This window comes from Colius striatus, chromosome 15 (genome assembly GCF_028858725.1).
Source record: "Colius striatus isolate bColStr4 chromosome 15, bColStr4.1.hap1, whole genome shotgun sequence".
Classification (NCBI taxonomy): Eukaryota; Metazoa; Chordata; class Aves; order Coliiformes; family Coliidae; genus Colius; species Colius striatus.
In genome coordinates, this window is record NC_084773.1 from 7,579,279 (window position 1) to 7,598,972 (window position 19,694).

Genomic DNA, 19,694 nt, shown 5'->3' on the forward strand with positions numbered 1-19,694 from the left:
AAGCAGAAGGCACGCACCTGCACTTGTGAGAGGACAGGCACTGGCAAGCACACGGCAGGAGAGGAGCAGGTATGGCACTGGGCATGCCTGGCACAAGTTGGCCACGCAGGCACGCACAGCCATGCTCAGCCACCGCCCACCTGCCAGGAGCAGGGCAGATGAGGAGTGACCTGGGGCTGCCAAATTCCTCTGGAGAAGGGGGAAAGCAGGGCTGCCTGCTGCGAGTGGCAGGAGCCGTGACGCAGAGCCCCGTGGCCACATATGTTCCATTAGCAGCACGGGAGGAGCGCGGTTCCCTGTGGACACGGGTTAAACGAACCTGCTCTGCTGCACGAGCCCATCCCCAGCCGGGGCCAAATCTCCCTCAGGCACCCAACGACATTGCCCACCAAAAACCCCTTCACCTGGCTCAGCTCCCGGTCCAGCCTCCTCCTGCTCTGCCCTGCCTTCCCGTGCCTGCTCCCCGCTGCTGAAGGCAAAGTCACCAGTGTTCATGGGACCAAAACTTCTTCCGAGGGTTTTGTCACAGAAAATATTTAATACATAGAAGCTGCTGCGAACGTGTGAACTGATGCGATGTGACGGGCAGCCCGGGGTTGCCATCCAGCAAAGCAGCTGTCAGTGCAGGTCAGTGGGAGATGAATGTGCCCACCCAGTCCATGCAGAGACACCTCGGGGTCCCTCTCTGGTTCCTGCAGGTTCATGTCACCTTCTGCCAAGGCTTGAGCTGTGGCATCATGGTGCCCACCCCTTGCCTGCTCCCCCCAAGATTAAGAGTATTGCTGACTCCTGGTAGAGAGATCACACCAGCCAAGAGTGTCCTCCAACACTGCTGGCCAAACTACTCCAGCGCTTGTCCTCCACACCAACCAGGCTGGCAGGGAACCAAGGATGTGTAACTTGCTGGGATCCCCATCCTTAAACTGTCTCTCCCTAAAATAAGCCCACTATCTCATCTACTTGCATACTTATTTTTCTAGCAGCAGAATCGGGGTGTGCACTGCCTAGGTGAGAAGAGATTCAATGTCCATGAGCCCACAAGCAACCAGAAACACTAGCCCAAAACCATCTCTGACACTGCCCTCTTCTGCTCTCCCTTCTTCTTTTCCTGAGGCCACAAGCAGTGGTGCAAGACCTCAGCACCACGTGTCAGGTTGGATGCGACATCCCCTGTACCTCAGTTTCTCTGGCTGCAGGAAGATGCTGCAAGCCTCAGGCTGGGCTCCACTGCCATTTGGGAGAGCAGACTGCAAACACTCAACACATCCTCAAAGCCCAATGGAGTTCCTAAAGGAGAAGAGAGACTCAATCTACTGTGTAGCCTTGCAAATATGAGTGGCAGGTGACAAAGACAACACCGTTGAGAGCTTCCTTGGTCATAGGCTAAACCATGCCAGAGCAGTGTTTGAGTGGGGTTTTGTTTCTAAGAGGGGAAAATAAATAAGATGGACCTTGTTTCTTCCCCCTCTTTTCCAAACCCTGCTGCTGGCTGGCTATGACCAGCTGGGCAAAACCAGGGAGGTGGTTTGTCATTAATGCCCTACTCTGAGTCAGACCATAATGCTGAGGTAAAAAAAAAAAAACAACAAAAGCAAAGAAATCTGGAAAGAATAAAACTCTCACCCTCCTCCAGGAGTCCATCTGCACCATCCACCTTGAGCATCCACAACTCCAGGGATTTCCCATCATCAGCCACCTCCCCATCCCAACCACGTACCACCTACTGGAGTCTGTGGCTACACCCACACCGGAGGTACCTGAGGGACAACTGTTGGGGGTGGCTCCAATCTGCTGCTGCTGCTCTGTACAGAACCAGCGGGCACTGGGTGCTAGAGAGGTCTGCCTGCACTGCATGAGCCATACTTAGCTTGGGACTCATGCAGACACACACAAGGGCTCCCAGAACACTACCCCCAGAGACTGGATTCTTACTTCGAGCCCCTGCCAGCCCAGGGCCCAGCAGCCTGTCACGCTGTCAGCTCTGGTCTCGTCTCTGCCATCAATATGAGTCAGACACGTCAAATCCTCTTTGACTCTCAAAGGCTTTTTTTCCCCGTTTTTATTTGATGCATGAGGATTGCTCTACAGCATCAGATAACCTCCTGTCTCCCTGGGAACTCTATGGACCTATATTCAAGTGCACACAGGCTTAAACTGAAGGCCATTCCACCTAGCCAGGCAGCTGAGGCACCACCTTGCTACCCAGTACCACAAATGTCTCCCAGGGCATCTGCAAACCAATCCCCATGGTCACCTCAGGGCATTGAAAAAGGGAAGGAGAACAGGATGGAGAGCTCCATCTCCCACAAAGCATATTCTGCAGGGTGACCCACTGATGCAAGGAGAGAGATCATCAACTGGCTGAGTCTTCCCAGGTCCACAAGATGACACATTGAGGGCAGCAAAGTCCCAGGTTATGGGAGATGGATATACAACTTTGAGCGGCCTTGGCTCAGTAAGGACTCCACCTCAGGCAGCGGTCTTCAGTTCAAGGTCCACAGAGCTTGCAGGAGACCAAAGGAGTTCACAAGAACAAGCAAAGCCACGGCTGAGGAACAGCACTGGCAGAGAGGACTGGGCATCTGTAGTACTTCTTAGATCCCTGGAAGTACTACATGGGGTGGGAGCTGCTGCTGCCATCGGGTCACACGCACACACAGACTGCAGCCCAGACCACTGGCACACAAGCAACTGCTATTTAAAAACACTTCATTCACAGAGCCCAAAATGAACTCATTAGCCAGGAGAAAGAATTTCAGTGGAAAAACATCTCAGAGCCCTCTTTGCCAACCCCTGACCTCAGCCCCCACAACACAGCAAAGCAAGAAGATCACTCCATGGTTTCACCTTTGAAACACAAACCCTCTGGGATGGGAACAGAGCTCCACAGACTTTCACTCACAACTGGGACAAAAGTAATGTCAACAGATCTGAGCAAAGCCAGCAGTGGCAGTGTGGTCAGGAGAGAAGGAGGGGAAAGATAAGGTGCAGCCATACTCCTGAGGGTGCTGGGTACCGAGGCTTAGCTGCTGTAAATGACCATGTGTAGGTTTCCAGTCCCCTACAGAATGCTGTTCATGTTAAGAAGCTGTTCAAGCTCTGGGGAGGAGAGTTTGAAGGATGGCAAAGATCCCAGACACATCAGCTGGGGGAAACCTTGGTGGCACCACAGAGAAGGGAGGAGTGTCCAGTAAGTATTTCTGCAATGGATTTAGGACAAAGACAGGCAACATGAGCAGAGGATGGGGGTGAAATGTCTGCTCTTCCATGGGAAGGTATAACACATGGCACAGATAACATACATTTAAAACACACTGAAGTCGCAGCTGACAAGCTGTCTGCATGTCAAAGGGTGACCTCTGGCCAGCTGGAAATGCTAGAAAGTCCCAGGAGAGACAGTAACCTGTACCTGCCAATATTCAAATGGGTAAATAGCTGACTCGGGCAAGCACAGGCTGGCCAGGCAGACTGAGCCAAAGCAAAATGAACGGGTGGCTGCAACCAGACTAGTTCATCAGGAAGCAAAGGAGACCGGCATAATTAATGCCAACCAACACACGTTTACAGCTGTCAGATCCTGTTGGCAAACATGATTTATTTCTGTGGGGATTGTGGGCTTGACTTGATAAGTGAACCAGCACCCATGGCATTCATTCAAACTCAGGGAAGATATAGAACTTGGTACCATCTCCCATTTAATCAAGAAACTATAACTCCATCAAAACATAGTGACACATGTTTGAAGCTGCTGTTAGCTGGCTCAGAACAAACCCATGACTTGGAGGTCCACAGCAGCAGAAAAGATCTCCACCACAGATCTGTGCACCACAGCAATAAGATCACTGCTGAAATAAAGCATCCATTTGTGCTACTGACAAGTCAGAGAACTTTCTAAGCTGAAAACAGGTTCCAAAAAAAAAAGGTCAAAATGACCTAGGAATTAAGATTGGAAAATATGCCAGTGGAAGACTTCACAAGCTCTGTACACTTAGCTTACCAAAGACTGAGGGAAGAGGTGACTGCAACTTAAATCACCATAGCTAAGCTCACCCCAAACTAGTGGCTAAAGGAATTACTCATTTCCCTGGCTGTAAACAGGACCAAGCCATGTCCTTCTAGCAGAACATCCTGCCTCAGCTCCCCATAGACAGGAGGCTGACATGTGGACGAGTATGACAGGCCATGTCAGGTAGGAAACAACCTGATAGCCTCCCAAATACTCACAGCTGTGCCAGCTGCTGCCACTCAAGATGCACACTGTAAAGCAGTGACTCATGGATATGGGGAACATTCTAGTACAAAGGGACATGAGAAGAGCTGGGTTGGATGATGACTTTTCAAGACCAACCAAAGAGATTAAACCCTGGTTTTCCAAGTTGGGCAGAATCAGAATTTGGAGCCAGCCAGTTCATGCTCTGCTTCAAAGCAGGGTACAAGGCAGCCAGAAAAATGCTGGCATCACTCTCCTCCTTCATCCTTCCACTTGCACGTCTTCAGCTGGAAAGACCACAAAACTGACCCAAAATCCCATGGAAAGAGGGCAGGTTGAGTCAGTCATTTCCAGGGCTCCAGTGGCAGACGCCTGCCAGCTCCTCCTTGGATGTGGTCAGCCACTTCTCCAGCTGCCAGAGGAGCCCAGGGGCCAGGAGATCCAAGCCTACATGAGCGACAGTGCCCACTAGATTCCAGCATAGATGCACAGAGATACAGGCACATGCAGCCGACCACAAAGAGCTCATAATATCCAGAATAAACGCTTCTTGAAAGGGAGAGAGGTTACAGGGGAATAACCCACTCCCAGAGCTGTCAGAAAGGGTCCTTGACAGAGAAGAGCTTTGCAAGAGCTCTCTTTTGCACCTAGGACTGTCAGGTCTGACTGGCAGCTGTGCTGTGAGGCAGGGAGTGTGTGCCCTGGCAAAGCAGCGCATACCTGCCTGGCAGCAGGGAGAGGTATCAGCAGGAGCTGTTAGGGAAGAAATGCTTTTGAAAGACATTAAATAACTCCAGTCTGTGCTTCAAATAACCAGCACTCAGAGCCACAAGCCAGCAGACTCGCCTAGGCTTTTCCAAAGGTGACTCTAGCCAGCAAGTCACTCCTGTTGCCAGCCTGCCACCCCAGGGAAAGGATGTCCTCTTACCTGCCAGGGATGGTTGTAGCCATTTACCCAGAGTTTCCCAAAGCCATGGCTGCACTCAAAGAGTTGCAGAAATGTCAGTTCCTGAGCTCTAAGAAAGCCAGAGGGTCAAAGAAGCACGTTGCAAGAGTAGTCTGACCCTCATCACCTCCTGCTCTGGGTCAGCCCACCTCCCTTACATCCCTAATAAAAAAGGACTTCACCATCCTATTTATTTTTTTATGATTGTTATGAAATTTATTTTTGATCTTCCCTGTTCCTCTGAAGCAGCAGCAGACTGGGACACAAGAAGCCCAGGCTGCTGAAAGCCAACACTATCACAGTGCTTGAGAAGGCAGAGCCACGGGCATCCCTGTAACTCCAGCGTGGCACTCGTGAGCTCAGAGGGAGTCATGGTCCCTCTCCACATCCACCAGACTTTGGTCTCAGGGCCAAAACATTCCCAATAGTTAACCTCAGGGGATGCTGTGGGAAGGGTGATGGAAGGTCAACCCATGGTTGTGCTTCCTCCAGCTCTGCCCCAGATTTCCCCATGACTTCTTACAGTCCTGCTCCCTCAAACGGTCCCCAAATCCTCAGCTCCTTTGCCCCACACATGTCCCCTCCTCCTCCCCAATTTTTCAGCATCTTCAAAGCTTTCTGTACTCTCTTTCCAGTCCTCTCTGTGTCTCCTCCACCTCCCTCTCCATCACCTGTTCTCACATACCTCCTTCCTAGGACAAGGCAGCCATGCCATCTTCTCTCCACTTCAGCTAATTCACTCTCTCCACAGGAGCTGGCGTTTCATCTCTGAAGCTAAGCCCCCTTTCATGCCTCTTGGCTGTTGCCATCCCACCCCTTTCCTCCCCACTGCCCTTGGGACGGGAGGGCAGCAGGAGGGACCTGCAGGCTCAGCAGGCCTGACCCTCAGCTCTCATTAACAGAGCCCTTCTCAAAGTAGGCACAGCGGGAAATAAATAAATAACGGAAATCTGTCTCGCTGCTGTCTCAGGTTCCTTAAGAGAGCCGGGGGTGGGATGAAGGATGCTATTTGGAGAAGCTGTCTCCATGGCAACCCCCATTCCCACCACCAAGCGGGCACAGGTCACCTGTTTCCATTAAAGTTTTCCCCCCTTCCGCCCCATCCCTCCACCACAGGAAGTGCCAACCCAGCCCCAGGGGTGCAGGTGGTCCAGCCTGCAGGAGAAGTGGCAGGACTGCTGCTGCTGGGGCTGCAAATAGACTCCAAAATCCTCCACGCCAGGGATGGGCAGCATGAATGCCCCACTGTGCCACATCTGCAAGGTAATCCCATCATCTCCCCGCCTGTGTTCCCACAGTCAAACGTGGGCAGGTGGGCCACACTCTGCTGCAGGACTTGGGGACGGATGCAGACACACACCCTGACACACATATTGTTGGGACTGGGGCAGAGATCAAAATGTGTCCCCTCCCTCTGCATGCAGCCCTGAGTGCTGCATTTCCACAAGATTTCAATTATTCACTTTAATCCTAAATCTCCCATTAAACACTGCCAGGTGCTCCCAGAACAACCCATGGTTCCCTTTTTAGCTCTAACAAACTCCATCTCTCATGCGACAGATGCGCTTGCCGGGACCTTTCCTCAAGTAAGGCAGCGTCAGCCCTGCGTCGCAGAGAGCTCCCGCAGCCAACCTGATGCTCCCACCCGCATCAGCCCCCTCCCCGCACGCCCACGTGGCCGCTGCAGGGCTGGCAGCACTGCCCAGCACCCCCCACACCAAAACAGCCGGCACAGCTCCAGGAAGAGACAGAGGGAGGATGGAGTGAGAAGGCGGAAGCGGTTCTGCTCTCTGCTCATTCTCCAGCATGGGAAAGACGGAAGCAGTAGTGGTCTCACCCCCATTGGTGGTCCCAAGGGGTAGCCCCCTACCGCCAGGGCAGACAAGAGGGTGCACAGAGAGCCCCTGGCTGAAGCAGCGGGGTTGGCACTCGGGCAGGCATCCTGCGGCACAGCGCAGGCTGGAGGGATTCACATGGTTCCCCCACAGGGCTGGGAGTTTCGCCAGGAAAAGCAAGTTTATAAATAGTGTGTTTCAACACGAACAAACGAAAGCGGCAGAACTCGACAGTCAGACAAGGCAGGGGCTGAGCACCAGCACCTCCCCAGCATCCTCCCCCACCGGCATGGACAGTCCCTCCCTGCCATCGCCAAGCTGGCCAGGACCATCCTCACTCTCTAGAAAGCCTGGATCTGGAGGTATCTTGTGTCAGATGTGTGGCTTGGGAACACCCCTGCTGCAGCTGGTCTGACAGCCAGAACAAGGCAGCAGAGCTGGCTTCAAAAAGACCAGAAGCAGGGGAGAATGGCCACCTGCTTCACACAGGGCCAAGGGTGAACCACAACTGATGGTTGCCCAGACATGGTCAGGAGCCACAAATGTCAATGCATTGCTTAAAATCTTCATGAGTCCACAGGTGAGAAAGTTTCTAACTTCTCCTCCCACTCCTGCAGAGGACAAGCTAGTCCACCACTGAAGCTGGCACTTGAAACGGAAGTTTCATGGCACAGTGAGTTACACCAAAGGGCCACGTACCTGCCAGATCCTAACAAGAAGCAAGATGTTCAAAAGGAAATTCAGCTTTTATCTCTGCATTGAAGAGAAAAGCAGCAAGTTCTCAGATGAGAACTTGTTCTCGTAAACACAAAACAGCAGAACAGACACCCTGGAGCATCTATGGAGCGAATGGGAGGACATCCCTACTGGGGAACTACCTGCCAGATTGCAAAAGGAGGAGATCTTGATGGTAGTGCCCAAGGGAAGACATGAAGAGATGACATGTCAGAGCAGCCTCATCAGCTGTCAGCAAGAAAAGCCTCTGACAGCCCACTGAAGTCATGCAACACCCTTCATGCCACACTCGCTTACCTTGATGTAGGTGTCAAGGGCTGGATGGACACGGTTGACTGCTAGATGGATGGACAACGGTGTAGTGAATGGGAAGGTCGCCATGACCACATGGCTGGGAGCTGGGAAGGAAAAGATCTTGAAGCCATACTTCTGGAACTGTTTGATCTGATCTTCTGACGGCTTTGCATCTCCCTCGCTCAGGATTCGGCCGATGGCGAAGCGGCACTTCTCTGGAGACACCTGGACAAGGGGGACAGAAAGATGCTATCAGAAGGAGAGGGGCTTAAGACCGGCCAAAATCTCAACCTGCTGAGCATGGAAGCAGGAGAACACCATGAGCCATGGTAAATGCAACGGCCCAGTGTGATCTGGCACACCAAACAGGTGCCTGCTCCTAACCAAGACTGATCCAGGCCCAAACTGTCCATGTTCCTCCCAGCCTAAGCTCACAGCCCAGTGGAGAAGGTATTGTTCCTCTCCTTGGAAGGCAGAGGGACTTAAAGTAGAGGAGAACTAAACCCCACTGGGCTGCTCACCCATCCTCCCCCAGGTGACATCCAGGGCAAAAAGTGTCCCTCCTGGCCACCCCAGCTCTCTGGGGGAGCAGATAAAAACAGATGTGATCACAGCCTGACCAGTTTAACTCTCTCACTCCCAAGGAGGTCACCCTACAAAGGGCATCAAGGAAGCACCTGCTCTCAAGAGACATTGTATCAGGCAGCAATCAGGAGCATCAGATGCATGAGTCCTGCCACCTTCTGCCAACCTCTTCTGGTGAGAGCTGGAGAACCAAAATCTCAAAACTCCCATCACAAGAGGCAACAAAATGAACCAGGACCTACCAGGGCACCTGACAGTGGCAGAAAGACAGACACCCTGCAGGCATTGGCATCACAACGCTTTTTCAGGGATGATGGGAGGCAGAGAGAGGGTGCACAAGGCCAGTGGGTTACCATTTCCCATCCTCTCGTGCCCTCCAAGGGGGATCTCCACTCTGCTCTCCTGAATCTCATCCCTAATTTTGCCCGTGCTAAAAGCTCAGCAGCATCTCCTCCTGCAGCGTAACCCCACGCCACACTTCTTGCCCTCTCTTTCCCTTAGACATCCTTCAATGTTGCAGGACAGGACCATCGCCGAGGTGAAACACAAGCAGATGTAAATACGAAGGCATAAAACAGACGGTCAGAAGCAGCAGCCATCAGGCGGGGACTGGCATGCCTCACAGCTCACTCTTGCCCTCCTGTGCTGTAAGAGGGAGCTGCAGACAGGGCTGTGCTGAGCACCTCTGCTTTAGGACAGGGAAGGAGCAGCAGATCCATCCCAAAGACAGCAAGAGGCAGCAGTAAAAGGCATCCATGGGGAAAGGCCCAGATGAAGCAGGAAGACAAGGGAAATCTAGATAAAATTCTATTAAACATGCAATCTCCATTTGCATCCTGAGCAAAGTAATTTCATCCTTGGCCCAGAGCATCTGACAGAAGAACCTGAGCTGCTGGGGTGGGCAGCACCACTCGGGCCAGCTGGGTTTGTTTCTTCCTTTCTCCTTTCTACTTGCTTTTTTCAATAACATGCAGCCCCACAGGTACTTTCTCAAGGGCAGCAGCAAGGCAAGCTCATCTCTTCCCCTGTGTGGCAAAGCTCATCTCACAGAAAAGAAGGAAATACTCCACTTAAAACCAGCCTTTCCATCCTTTCAGAGTGGGCATGTGCTGATCAAAGCCTCTGCTCCCCCAAAGCATCCCAACAAAGGAGTTGCAAAATTATTAGTTAACCTATTTGGCAGCTTTGCTGATGTGAACAAAACCCATTCCTGCACTCAGAGAGTGTTTTGGCCTCAGCCATCCAACACTTGGGCACAGGTGGCTTGCTCAGCACATGAATATGTGTCTATAGTTAAACGTGAGCAGAAGCACTTGGCTGGAGCTGAGCACAAACCCGCCTGCCACATCCAGCCCTGGCTGAGGAGTTATTTTTGGTCCTGCCAGAGGTGGGAGAAGGAAGGAGAAATCCTCTGGGCTGCTAAATATTAAATAAAAAGGAAAAAAAGCCAATTAATATTAATCTTGTCCATTAAAACACATAAAATGTTGCTGGCAAGGGTTTAGCAGCACTCGGGGAGCATCCTTGAGTGAACACTGCAGAGCCAGGAGCAAGGAGGATGTCCTGAGGATGCTGGTGATGGTGGCCACCCCGAGGCCTGGCATGACCCTGAAGTAGCCCACATGCTCCGGGCCCCGGGGCTCCCCCCAGCCCTGCTCCTGTCTGAGAGCTGGCACACAGCTGCTGCTCTCCACTGCTGGCATTCCCGTCCCCTCTCCTAGCAAAAGCCTCTTTCGGACACAAGTCCATCAGCACAGCAAATGCCACACACCGGCATCTGCCCCATCAGCCCCTTCCTGCCACAGCACTGGGGGCATCAAATCCCCCAGGAGGCAACAGCCAAGAGCTGGGCTCCAGGCAGCCCCCTGGCTGGCACACAGCCAGAGCCGCCACGGGACACAGCAGACAGCACACACATTCTGCTGCCTGATGACAAAAGGGCTATTTTTGGTGACAAGTCAACATCCGCAGTGGGTGGCTGATTCCAGGCAGACCAGCCTCTGCCACAGGGTGCTTCACTGAGGTCAGGAGAGCATTGAGATCAAGGAGGAAGAGGAGGAAGTCACCTCTTCCTCCCAGGGGAAAAGCAGCCTGGGTGACCAATCCCACGCTGCTGGAGATCCAGGACAAGAAGCCAGCAGCACACAGCATCTCCCATGCCATCATGGCCACAGCAGGAACAAGCACACATGGGCACCTCATGGAACACCAGGGTGCTCAGAGCCTGAGCCAGCACGTCAAGCAAGTGTTGCAGACCCTGGCCAAACCACTTACCTAAAACTTGCTGCTTCTTCACCTGCCCAGAGGCAAGACAGATCTCTGCCCATTCTACCCAAGGTTATCCTCATTCCCAGCACCTCGCCTAGCCTGGCCTGCCTGTCTGCAGGAACCAATTCAGGAGCCACAGCTCAGCCAATGGAAGGTCCCATCAGCATCCTGGCTGCTCTGGCAGACCCACGTCCGATGGTGTGCTCAGGAGTGTCAGGCAAGAGGAGGCTCCTGCTGCTGTGCACAGTCCTGGGCATACAGCTACATCCTGTACCGGCCCTGCTGTCCCCCAGTCACTACAGCACCTATGGAGGTAGGAGGCTCAGGCCAGTGTCACCTGCCAAATGTCACAAGCAAAGGCCACCCTTCCAGAGAAGGGCAAGGTCCGCAGGGCTGCCTGCCAGGCCAGTAAGGGCAGGTTAGGCTCCTGTCACAAGAGTTAACCATGCAGCCTCCAGAGCTTGGGACAGCTGCTCACTGGGATGCATTATAGGCTTTGCTGGCCCCCAAGAGTTTCCAGCACACTCAAGGCTTGCTCCACTCATGTGCAGCATTCAGAGCCTTCACTGTGCCCACCCTGGGCACAGTAGGCTCCAAGAGAAAGGCATTTCCTCTACTCGGTGTCACCACCAGGATCTCCCAGCCTGACCCATGGACTTGGAGCCATGCAGCCTCCATCTAGAGACCCACATGAACTCATGACCACCCTTCACAATGGCCTCACTGTGGACTGTAACTCCACACAGAGCTACAGAGCTCCCTGGGCAAAGAGCTCCCCTTGGGCTCACACACCAGCTGAATGCTCTCACAAGCTGCAATGGATCCATGGCCAGTCCGTAGGCAAGTGAGTACAGAACCCTCAGCAGGTGGGGGAAGAAAGCCTACAAATCTTTTAGCATGTTCCAGTCTTAGGCCACCAGACAGAGGTTCTGGTGTGCTTTGACCACAGCAGGCCAAGAGCTGTCTCCACCCACTGAGCCCCGAATCTAGAGAAACCTCTCCCAGTTACTGATACCAAGACAGGCCTGCTTGGCTACCAGGTGCCATTCAGCCATGCTGGCAGAGAAGATCTTTCCCTCCTGAGAGACCTAACTGCAAAGGGAGAAACAGTTGGCTTCCAAAACCCTAGACGACCACCAGAGACAAGTTCTGCAGCCCCACTACCTGCTCCAACCCCAGGGAGATGGCAGAAATGCAAGATGCAGGAAGACGAGAAAAGAGTTAAGTCCAGAAAGATGAGGCAGCTTCATCCTGCACTGACAGCTCAGCCTTCCAGAGGAGCCACTCCTTCCCAGCCTTGCCTGATGCTGCCAGGGAAACTACTCCCTTTGCTAGCCACAGCAGGAGTCACCACAAATACCCTTATCATTATCTGTGGACGCAGCAGTACAAGCTTTCTCTAGTCCATGCTTAGGCAAACAGAAAGGCAAGGCACAACGCCCAAACAGAAAGGCTGCAGGGCAACCACAGGCGTGACCAGGTCATGTCCCCAGAGCAGGGCAGCACCAGGCACAGATGATGAGCCCTTCCAACAGCATCAACCGCTCCACTCCATCCCCAGAATCACCAGGGGAAGAAGCAACAGTACTGGGGTTCTCAACCCCAGACAAAGACCTTGATGCAAAGTCAAGGACATAAATTAGTGGTGAGGAAACTGGCCACTCTGACCAGGTGGGCCCTAGCACACCAGGCACCTCCCATGGCTCCCATTCATCCCACTCCAAACATGACAAAAGGGTCCAAGCATGTCTAGTCGAATCCTGCCTCTGCCTGGCTCATCCTGGGCAGTGTCCTGTTCATTACTCTCCATCTTGGGCCAGGAAGAGGCACTGCAGAATGTCTCTTCTGTCTCCCGTGATCCAAAATCAAAAGCTGGACTTTAAAGATTTAAGTCAGCTTGTTGGAGGATATAAAGACACATGGTGGCTGAGAGCACCAGGCTCCAATGAGCAGTCAAGCTCAGTACTTTCTCACCTCTGGTATCTTCCTGTTACAGTCCACTTAGCATCACACTTTCACAGACAAGCTCCCTTCAAGTTCGTCCAATCCTTGGGAGCACCATCCCACAAGCACCAAAACAGGGTTCCTCAAACATGACGAGTCACATCCAGAGCAGAAGCACTGTGTGAGAGCTATCAGCACAAGCACTGTGCCCGTGCCAGTCCCCAGTGCCAGCCTCCAGCACACATGCCCAAGCACACAGGCACAGTTGCTGGCCGCTCTGCTGACCCTGCCCCCCACGGCATTCCTCATCGGTCACACCAGCTACTGCAGAATTACTGGGGAGCCAGACTGTCTGCCACAGACAAATGCCCACCTGTCATTCTCTGAAGACCCCAGTGCCACCTAGCATCAGCAGCCAGGCTCCTCACCCCCTAGCAAGTTCTGGTGCTCTTTTGTTTGCTCGTTGTCCTGGACTGTACCCACCAGAGCATTTGGCTCTGGCTGGTAGCCATCAGGCAATGCATTTTCTGCTCACCTCTCAGCCTGAAGAGCATCATGGAGTAACTGTTTCATCAGATAAGAGCCCTCAGTACACATCACCTGAGGTCTCAGTAAGAACTCTCAGGGGATGAAAGGACTACAGGCAAGCTCAGAGACATATGAGAGCGCTAGAAACAAGAGAAACAGTACAGATAAAGACAGAGCAAGTAGAAGAGATCGTCTGCTTTCAACCATAGAGTTGCAAGTCCAGAAGGAGCCCTGGCTGCACTTACTGCAACTGGAGGATCTTCCAAGGAATGTCCCACCTCGGGGTCACAAACACTGGCCTCTGCTCCATAACCAGTTCCCTTACCCTGCTGACAACTTGTTCAGCAGGAGCTATCAGAAGATAGCAAACTTTTCTCATCCAATGCCTTCCAGTCAGGGTTACCATCTGCTGTCAGGTGCCTTTCTCCACGGAGCACCCTCTGCAGATCTGGGAGACTTTGTGAACGCCAGTGCTCATCTACAGAGGATGAGCTGCAAGTGCCTGAAAGTCAGGGAACATCCTGAGGGGGTAACCTAGGTACTGAGCAGGAGAGCTTGCCAGCCCCAGCAGGCACACCTTACCGTGTGAGGGTTATCATAGTAGACGCCGATGGAGTAGAGCTTTGAAGAGATGCTGCAGCCATCTGTGAAGAGCTGCCCGGACTCGCCATACGGGCCAACCCTGAACTTGTAGGCCAGTGTGATGTTGCTGACGGGTGGGGAGCCAGCACTCACAACCACCTCTGTGAAGAGCCCCGAGTAGACAACAAAACCAAAGACAGTCAGCAGCAGCAGTGTGACGAGTGCCGCAATCAGCCCGAGGAGCACCCAGTCGGACATGATGGACACTTGGTGCTCCATGCTTCCTGAGGCACTAGGGGAAAGAGGACAGAAGAAAAAGGAGAGCAGTTACCACTCAGTCAAGCAATTGCTCTCTAAAGCTGCTTATTTGCAGCAAAACACATCCACTTCCAATTCCTCTTACATGTGAAGCTAAAAGAGTGTGGAAACCCTACAGAAACCTCCTGTATATTAGTCTCACATTGCATCAGCCTGTTCCAATTGGTTACCAGGTACAAATTATACTGCTTCAGTGCCTCTTGGGAATGAGATGGTTATGGAAGGGGGATGGAGAGGCACTGTCCCCGTATCCCCAGAACCAACCACATTGCTCATAGCCAGCCTTGGATCCAAGAGAAAATGAAAACTACCTTGGAGCCTGTACCACCTGACAGATCAACAGATACGCAGCACTGGGCTAAGGGTCAGAGATCCATAATCAAATAATTACCATTTATAGACACCAGACCTGACACTGTCACCATGGCAGTCCCTTTGTCAAAAAATCTAGAAGCCCAGGCCTTCAATGACCAAAAAAAGTATCACACTGGTTCAGAACTGAGCCCTGCATCCAACCCAAGCAACCACAGAGGGTCAGAGGAAGCTGAAGACCCAGTTAGAAAAAAATATCCCAAACATGCTCAGGTGCAATGAATTACCGGTATTCCTTTTAGATGGCTTTTTTTAACCTAAAAGATTTTATATAACCCCCAACTGAGGCTTCCTGTTTTGTTTGGAATCTTTTCCCTCTGGTGCTGACTGCAGGACACAGCAGCCTGGCAAATGCCTCCTGCTCATTTTCACCCAACAAGAGCAATCGCTCTAGGGATTTGCAACCAAATCCATTGCTGGAGAGTTGTTTGTGTTTTATTCTCCCTTGACACACAACTTTGGTCCCAAGGACTGGCTGCAACGTTCTCCTGGGACTTTCACAGGAGCTGGCTTTGAAAGTAAAAGTTGATGTAAGCAATTCACCTTTACCTCTGTGTTATAAACACACTTTGCCCCAAAACAGTTGTTCATGGCAGCTGCTGCTTACTCAGCTTTACGGCAGAGAAAAGCCACATCCTGGTAGGAATCGTGGGTGGCTCTGCTCTGTTCAAACCCAGAAAACAGGGGTACAGCAAACCCAAGCCCTTCAGAGCCAGTGGCTGGAACCACCAGTCATCCTCCCAGCGCCACGGTAGCAACGGGCCAGGCATCGTCTCATGCCACAGCCCTACTCACCTGAAAAAACAGCTCAGCCCAGAAACGGTTCACGACATCTGATCCACAGGGGTGTGGGATCTTTGGCACTGCAGCAGGAAAAAAATAAATATCATTGCTTCCTTTCAAACTCACGAGGTCAAAAGCAAAACAGAGTCATAGCAACCCGTCACCTCAGATGTGCTCCCCAGAGGAGGGGCACCCTGAGGAGCGTCCTTCTCCTGCAGGACTCCAAAGGCTGAGATCTCTTCCCAAAACTGCAGCTGAATTCATGGACACCGACAAACACGGAAATTGGAAAGGAAAGGCGGAGGAGGACGATGTCCTGCTGGTGTGTCCCACCCCGGGCCATCCCCTGGGACACCCGAGCTGCGACCAGTGCCGCTCCCGGCTGACCTTGCAGGGCAGCACTCCCAGACCTATGGCTTGGCCGGAGCTATACCTCCATCCCGATCTCCAGCAGCGCCTCGCCTCCTCCCGATAACCAACACTGATTTATTACTTCAAATCACGGTTTTGGCGATGCTCCGTGAGCTGCCAGTCCAACAGCCAGCCTGAGAGCCATGAAGGCGGCTGGCCCCGGAGGAGAAGAGGGTATTTTGGCCTATTCTTCGTTAATTCCCGTGCTTCATTCTCCACCGGTGGCAGGCACGGGTGGTTACCGAGCCGCCCTCTTCACGGGCGGCGGGAGCAGAGCTCGCCCAGCCGCTGCTCGGCTAGGAGCCCGCACCCCGCCGGTGCCCGTGGCCGGGCGGAGAGGGGCGAGGGTCTGACCCGAGCGGCCCTCAGCAAGCACCCGCGCCGGGCGGCACCCGGCCTGCCTGACAGGAGTGCGGGCGGTGGCGGGCAGCGCCCTCAGCACCGGCCTAGCCGCCGCAGCACTGAGGGACCCGCCGCCGGGCCCGGCTGCCGCCCCCACCGGCTGCAAGCAGGCCGCGGCCTGGCGGGGGGAAACCGGAGCGGAACGGCGCCGTCCCGCCCGGCCCCGGCGCCCTCCAGCAGCCTCCCCCAGCCCCCGCCCTGGTGCCGGTCGGAGGGGGTCCGAGCGCCGCGCTGCCCCTCCTCACCCGGGGCTCGCTGCTGACGGCCGGACCGGAGCGCTGCCGGCAATGCGCTCGCTCCGCCCCGCTCGCGCGGGGCCGCCGGGCCCGCCCCGGCTCTGCCAGGAGGCGGCTGCGCGCGCGGGGAGCGCTGGCGGCGCGCGCGGCCGCCGGGGGAGCGGCGGGGCCGCCCAGAGGGGCGGTGCGGGGCGGCGCGGGGCCGTACCACCGGCGGAGGGGAGGGGGCGAGGCCTCCGCAGGGTTCAGGGGCGCCCCCAGCGGTGCGCGCCGCTCTGCTGGGGCAGCGACAGCGCCCCCCACAGCAGCGCGCCCCCTGGCGGGCGGGCGGCAGCGGGGCCGGGCCCCGCGGAGCGCGCCTGGCGGCCGCGGCTCCCCCAGGACTGGCGGCTGGACTGACACAGCCAGGCGCGGCTCCCGGCCAGCCTACAGCCCTGCCCCTGCATCCCACAGCCCGGGAGCCCCTCACTGCACAGCACAGCAAAGCAGGGAGCACAGGGCTCATCTCGCCCCACGTGCCCTGAGCCCCACTGGTGAGGGCGTCTCTGCCTCACAGACAGCTCTGGGTCGGTGACACCGCTGGATGTGAATGATAAACAAGGCCGTTGTGTTCTCCAGCGTCCCCTGCGCCGGGGCTGTGGCAGCTCGACACGCGTCCTGCCTGAGTGACCTCTGAGCCTCGGGCTCTGTAACAGCCAGAGCCACCCGTTAATGGGCTCCTTCCCCAAGGCGTTGGACAAACAGGAGCCATCGATGCCGGAGGATGCACCAGCTGCATGTCAAGAGTCCTGGCCACAAAGCCTGGCCGGTCTGGGCAGTGGGCAAAGCTGCTCTTCAGCTCTGGGTCCTTTCGCACCAAACCCAGAGGGTTTTGAGCAGCCACTCACAGGTTCCTACAGGCCCTTCATTGGAGCTGTTGCAACGTGGCAAAAATGCCTTGGCTTCTGCCCGTGTACAGGCTTTCCCACTGCCCAGCTGGAAGGAAAACCAGCCAGATAGCTTGGCAGGCAAGGACAGCACAAGCCAGCAAGGGAGAGCACCAGGAGAGTTGAGAAAAAGTTAGATATTTATTTTATTCAACAGGTTTTGGGGCTTTGGCCAGATGTTCTCAGTTAATCCCTCCTTCCCTCAACCCGGTGCAGGAATGCGGCATTCTCCACCTGTGCCCAGGAGGCTGACTCTTTTGCATCAGCTGGACTTTATCACCCAGAAGGGAACCGCATTGACTAGTTGCTGAAGACCCACGAAGCTTCAACCAGCACAGGAGCTGTTTAGGAGCACCATCATTTTGCACATCCCTCACCAAACCAAGCTCTGATGTGCTCAGACAACGTATGCCACAAGGCAGCTTCACAGCCTACTCCCACCTCATGATACCTTTGGGAGCACACAGCACCACTGCAGGACTGCAGCCTTTGCCACTTTCCAGACAACTCCTCAGATCCCTGTTTCTTTTCAAGCAACGAGAGCAAGCACAGTACCTGAGAGGAGCAGTCTTCCCTAACCTCCTGCTCCTCTTTCAAGAGAGACATGCTAGAAGGGCCTGGACATAATTGCTATCATCCTTTTCTTCCTCCTGTATAAAAGCAACCTTCATCTCTCTCTCTTTACACCACATTTTCTCCATCATTTTCAACCCCTTAGCAGGAAAAGTTTGCTCTCTGCTGGTACACCCAACAACCCACCTGTCTGAGCCACCTCTAGATGCAGCAACCAGAAGCAGAGAAGTTTGCTGCTGTCTCTCCTGCTGTGGTTTCACATCCGCTTCTCATATGCCCCAACCCCCTTTGCTGAGGCTGTTTGCAGAGGCAGTTCTTTTCACCACTGTGAAGGCAAAGACTTTATTTATGAGCAGCAGTTTGAAATACTGTAATATTTGCCCTTCTCCAGCAGCTTCCTAGTAAGGATCTCGAGGCTTTCTGTGAACTGGACTTAGTTAAACCTCAGAGGCCCTCCTTGTGTTTGGTGTCACAGCTCTTTTGCAGCTGAAAGAAAATGTTTCAGCTTGAGTACATGTCTCGCCTGGAGCCACACAGTGAATCACTGGCAGGAAGAGGAACAGAACTCAAAAGCCCTTTAAGTGCCAGCTCTGGCCATCAGACACTTCTCTGTCCTCCAGCCTTGGAGTTATCTCACATATTTAATACTTTACACATATGTTTTCCCATTACAAATGCTAAAATTTGGGTCTCATTTAACAGCTTCATGCCTTCATGCTGAAACAGTGCATTGAGAAGAGCCGAGGCAGGAGGATGTACCACATGCTGTCAGGATCGCCAGCTGCCCTCCCCTGATCAGCACCGCTCGAGCCCCGTTGCATACCCACTGCTGGCTTCCCATGGCATCAGACAGCCGGGCCAGCTTCCCATTGGAGGTCCTGGATGTCCACTTATGGCAGACACTTGGTCTCAGCAGACTTGTGTGGGCCATGCTGGGTCCCACAGGTTTCTGATGGGGTACACAGACCAGACCATTCTCATTTAAAAATCCCTCTTAGTGGCAGATAGGCAGAAGTGGAGCTGGTTATGTGCAGATGCAGATGTGGGCACACTGGCCTTGCACAGTCCCACCTGGCAGGCTCCAAGCAACATTTCTCTATCTTCCTTACTAGGAGGAACTACAGTTTCATCCCAGCAGTACAAGTCAGTGGTGGTGCTCAACAGCCACTGCACTCCATCCCTCAGTGCTCCACCATATCAGTGAGGCACATGATATCTGTGCCAGGCCACTTGCCTCAGCCTGTGTCTCAGACCTTGGCTTCCCAGTTCTGCTCTCGGCTGCTGCACCCTCCTTACCCTGCTCCAAAGACCCAATGAGACATGTAGTTGTCCTTTCCTCTCCCTTGCCCTGGATGTGCCTTTTATCTGCTGGAGAAGGTGAGCTGAGCCTTGTGAATTTCACTTTGGATGCCTGGTAAGCAAATAGATATTGTAAAGAGCTTGTCACCTTGGGAACATGGCAAAACACAAACAACTCTGACTAACTCAGCATGAGAATACCCTCCCTAGAGGGGCCAGCAAGAGGCCAGAACAGAGTACACAGCTCTTGGGAATTTCCATCAGCACTGACACAGATGTGTTCCACTCAAAAGCCATTTCTGGCTCTCCATAACATCGCAGCTCTGCATTACTGTTGATGAACCAAGACCAGCACTTGGTCCCTTACAAAAAAGGGAGACCAACAGGCTTGGGAATGACTGGAAGGAACGCAGCATGGGCACATGGAAAATGCTCACCTGGTGGGCA

General features: G+C 53.8%; 1 protein-coding gene across 2 annotated transcripts in view; it reads right to left on the minus strand.

The window, feature by feature from the left end:
• Positions 1 to 16,547, minus strand: part of TEX264 (testis expressed 264, ER-phagy receptor) — a 40,037-nt gene extending 23,490 nt beyond the window's left edge. Inside the window, exons 1-4 of one of the 2 annotated variants that reach the window (XM_062008330.1) lie at positions 16,459 to 16,547; positions 15,413 to 15,480; positions 13,928 to 14,219; positions 8,024 to 8,245 (exon numbers count right to left, since the gene is read on the minus strand). In XM_062008330.1, coding sequence (XP_061864314.1) covers positions 8,024 to 8,245; positions 13,928 to 14,206 — 501 coding nt within the window. In that variant the 5' untranslated portion in view covers positions 14,207 to 14,219; positions 15,413 to 15,480; positions 16,459 to 16,547. Of the gene's footprint in view, positions 1 to 8,023; positions 8,246 to 13,927; positions 14,220 to 15,412; positions 15,481 to 15,564; positions 15,680 to 16,458 lie in introns of those variants that run through there. The other variant, XM_062008331.1, reaches the window with a different exon arrangement.
• Between the last annotated feature and the right edge of the window lie 3,147 nt (positions 16,548 to 19,694).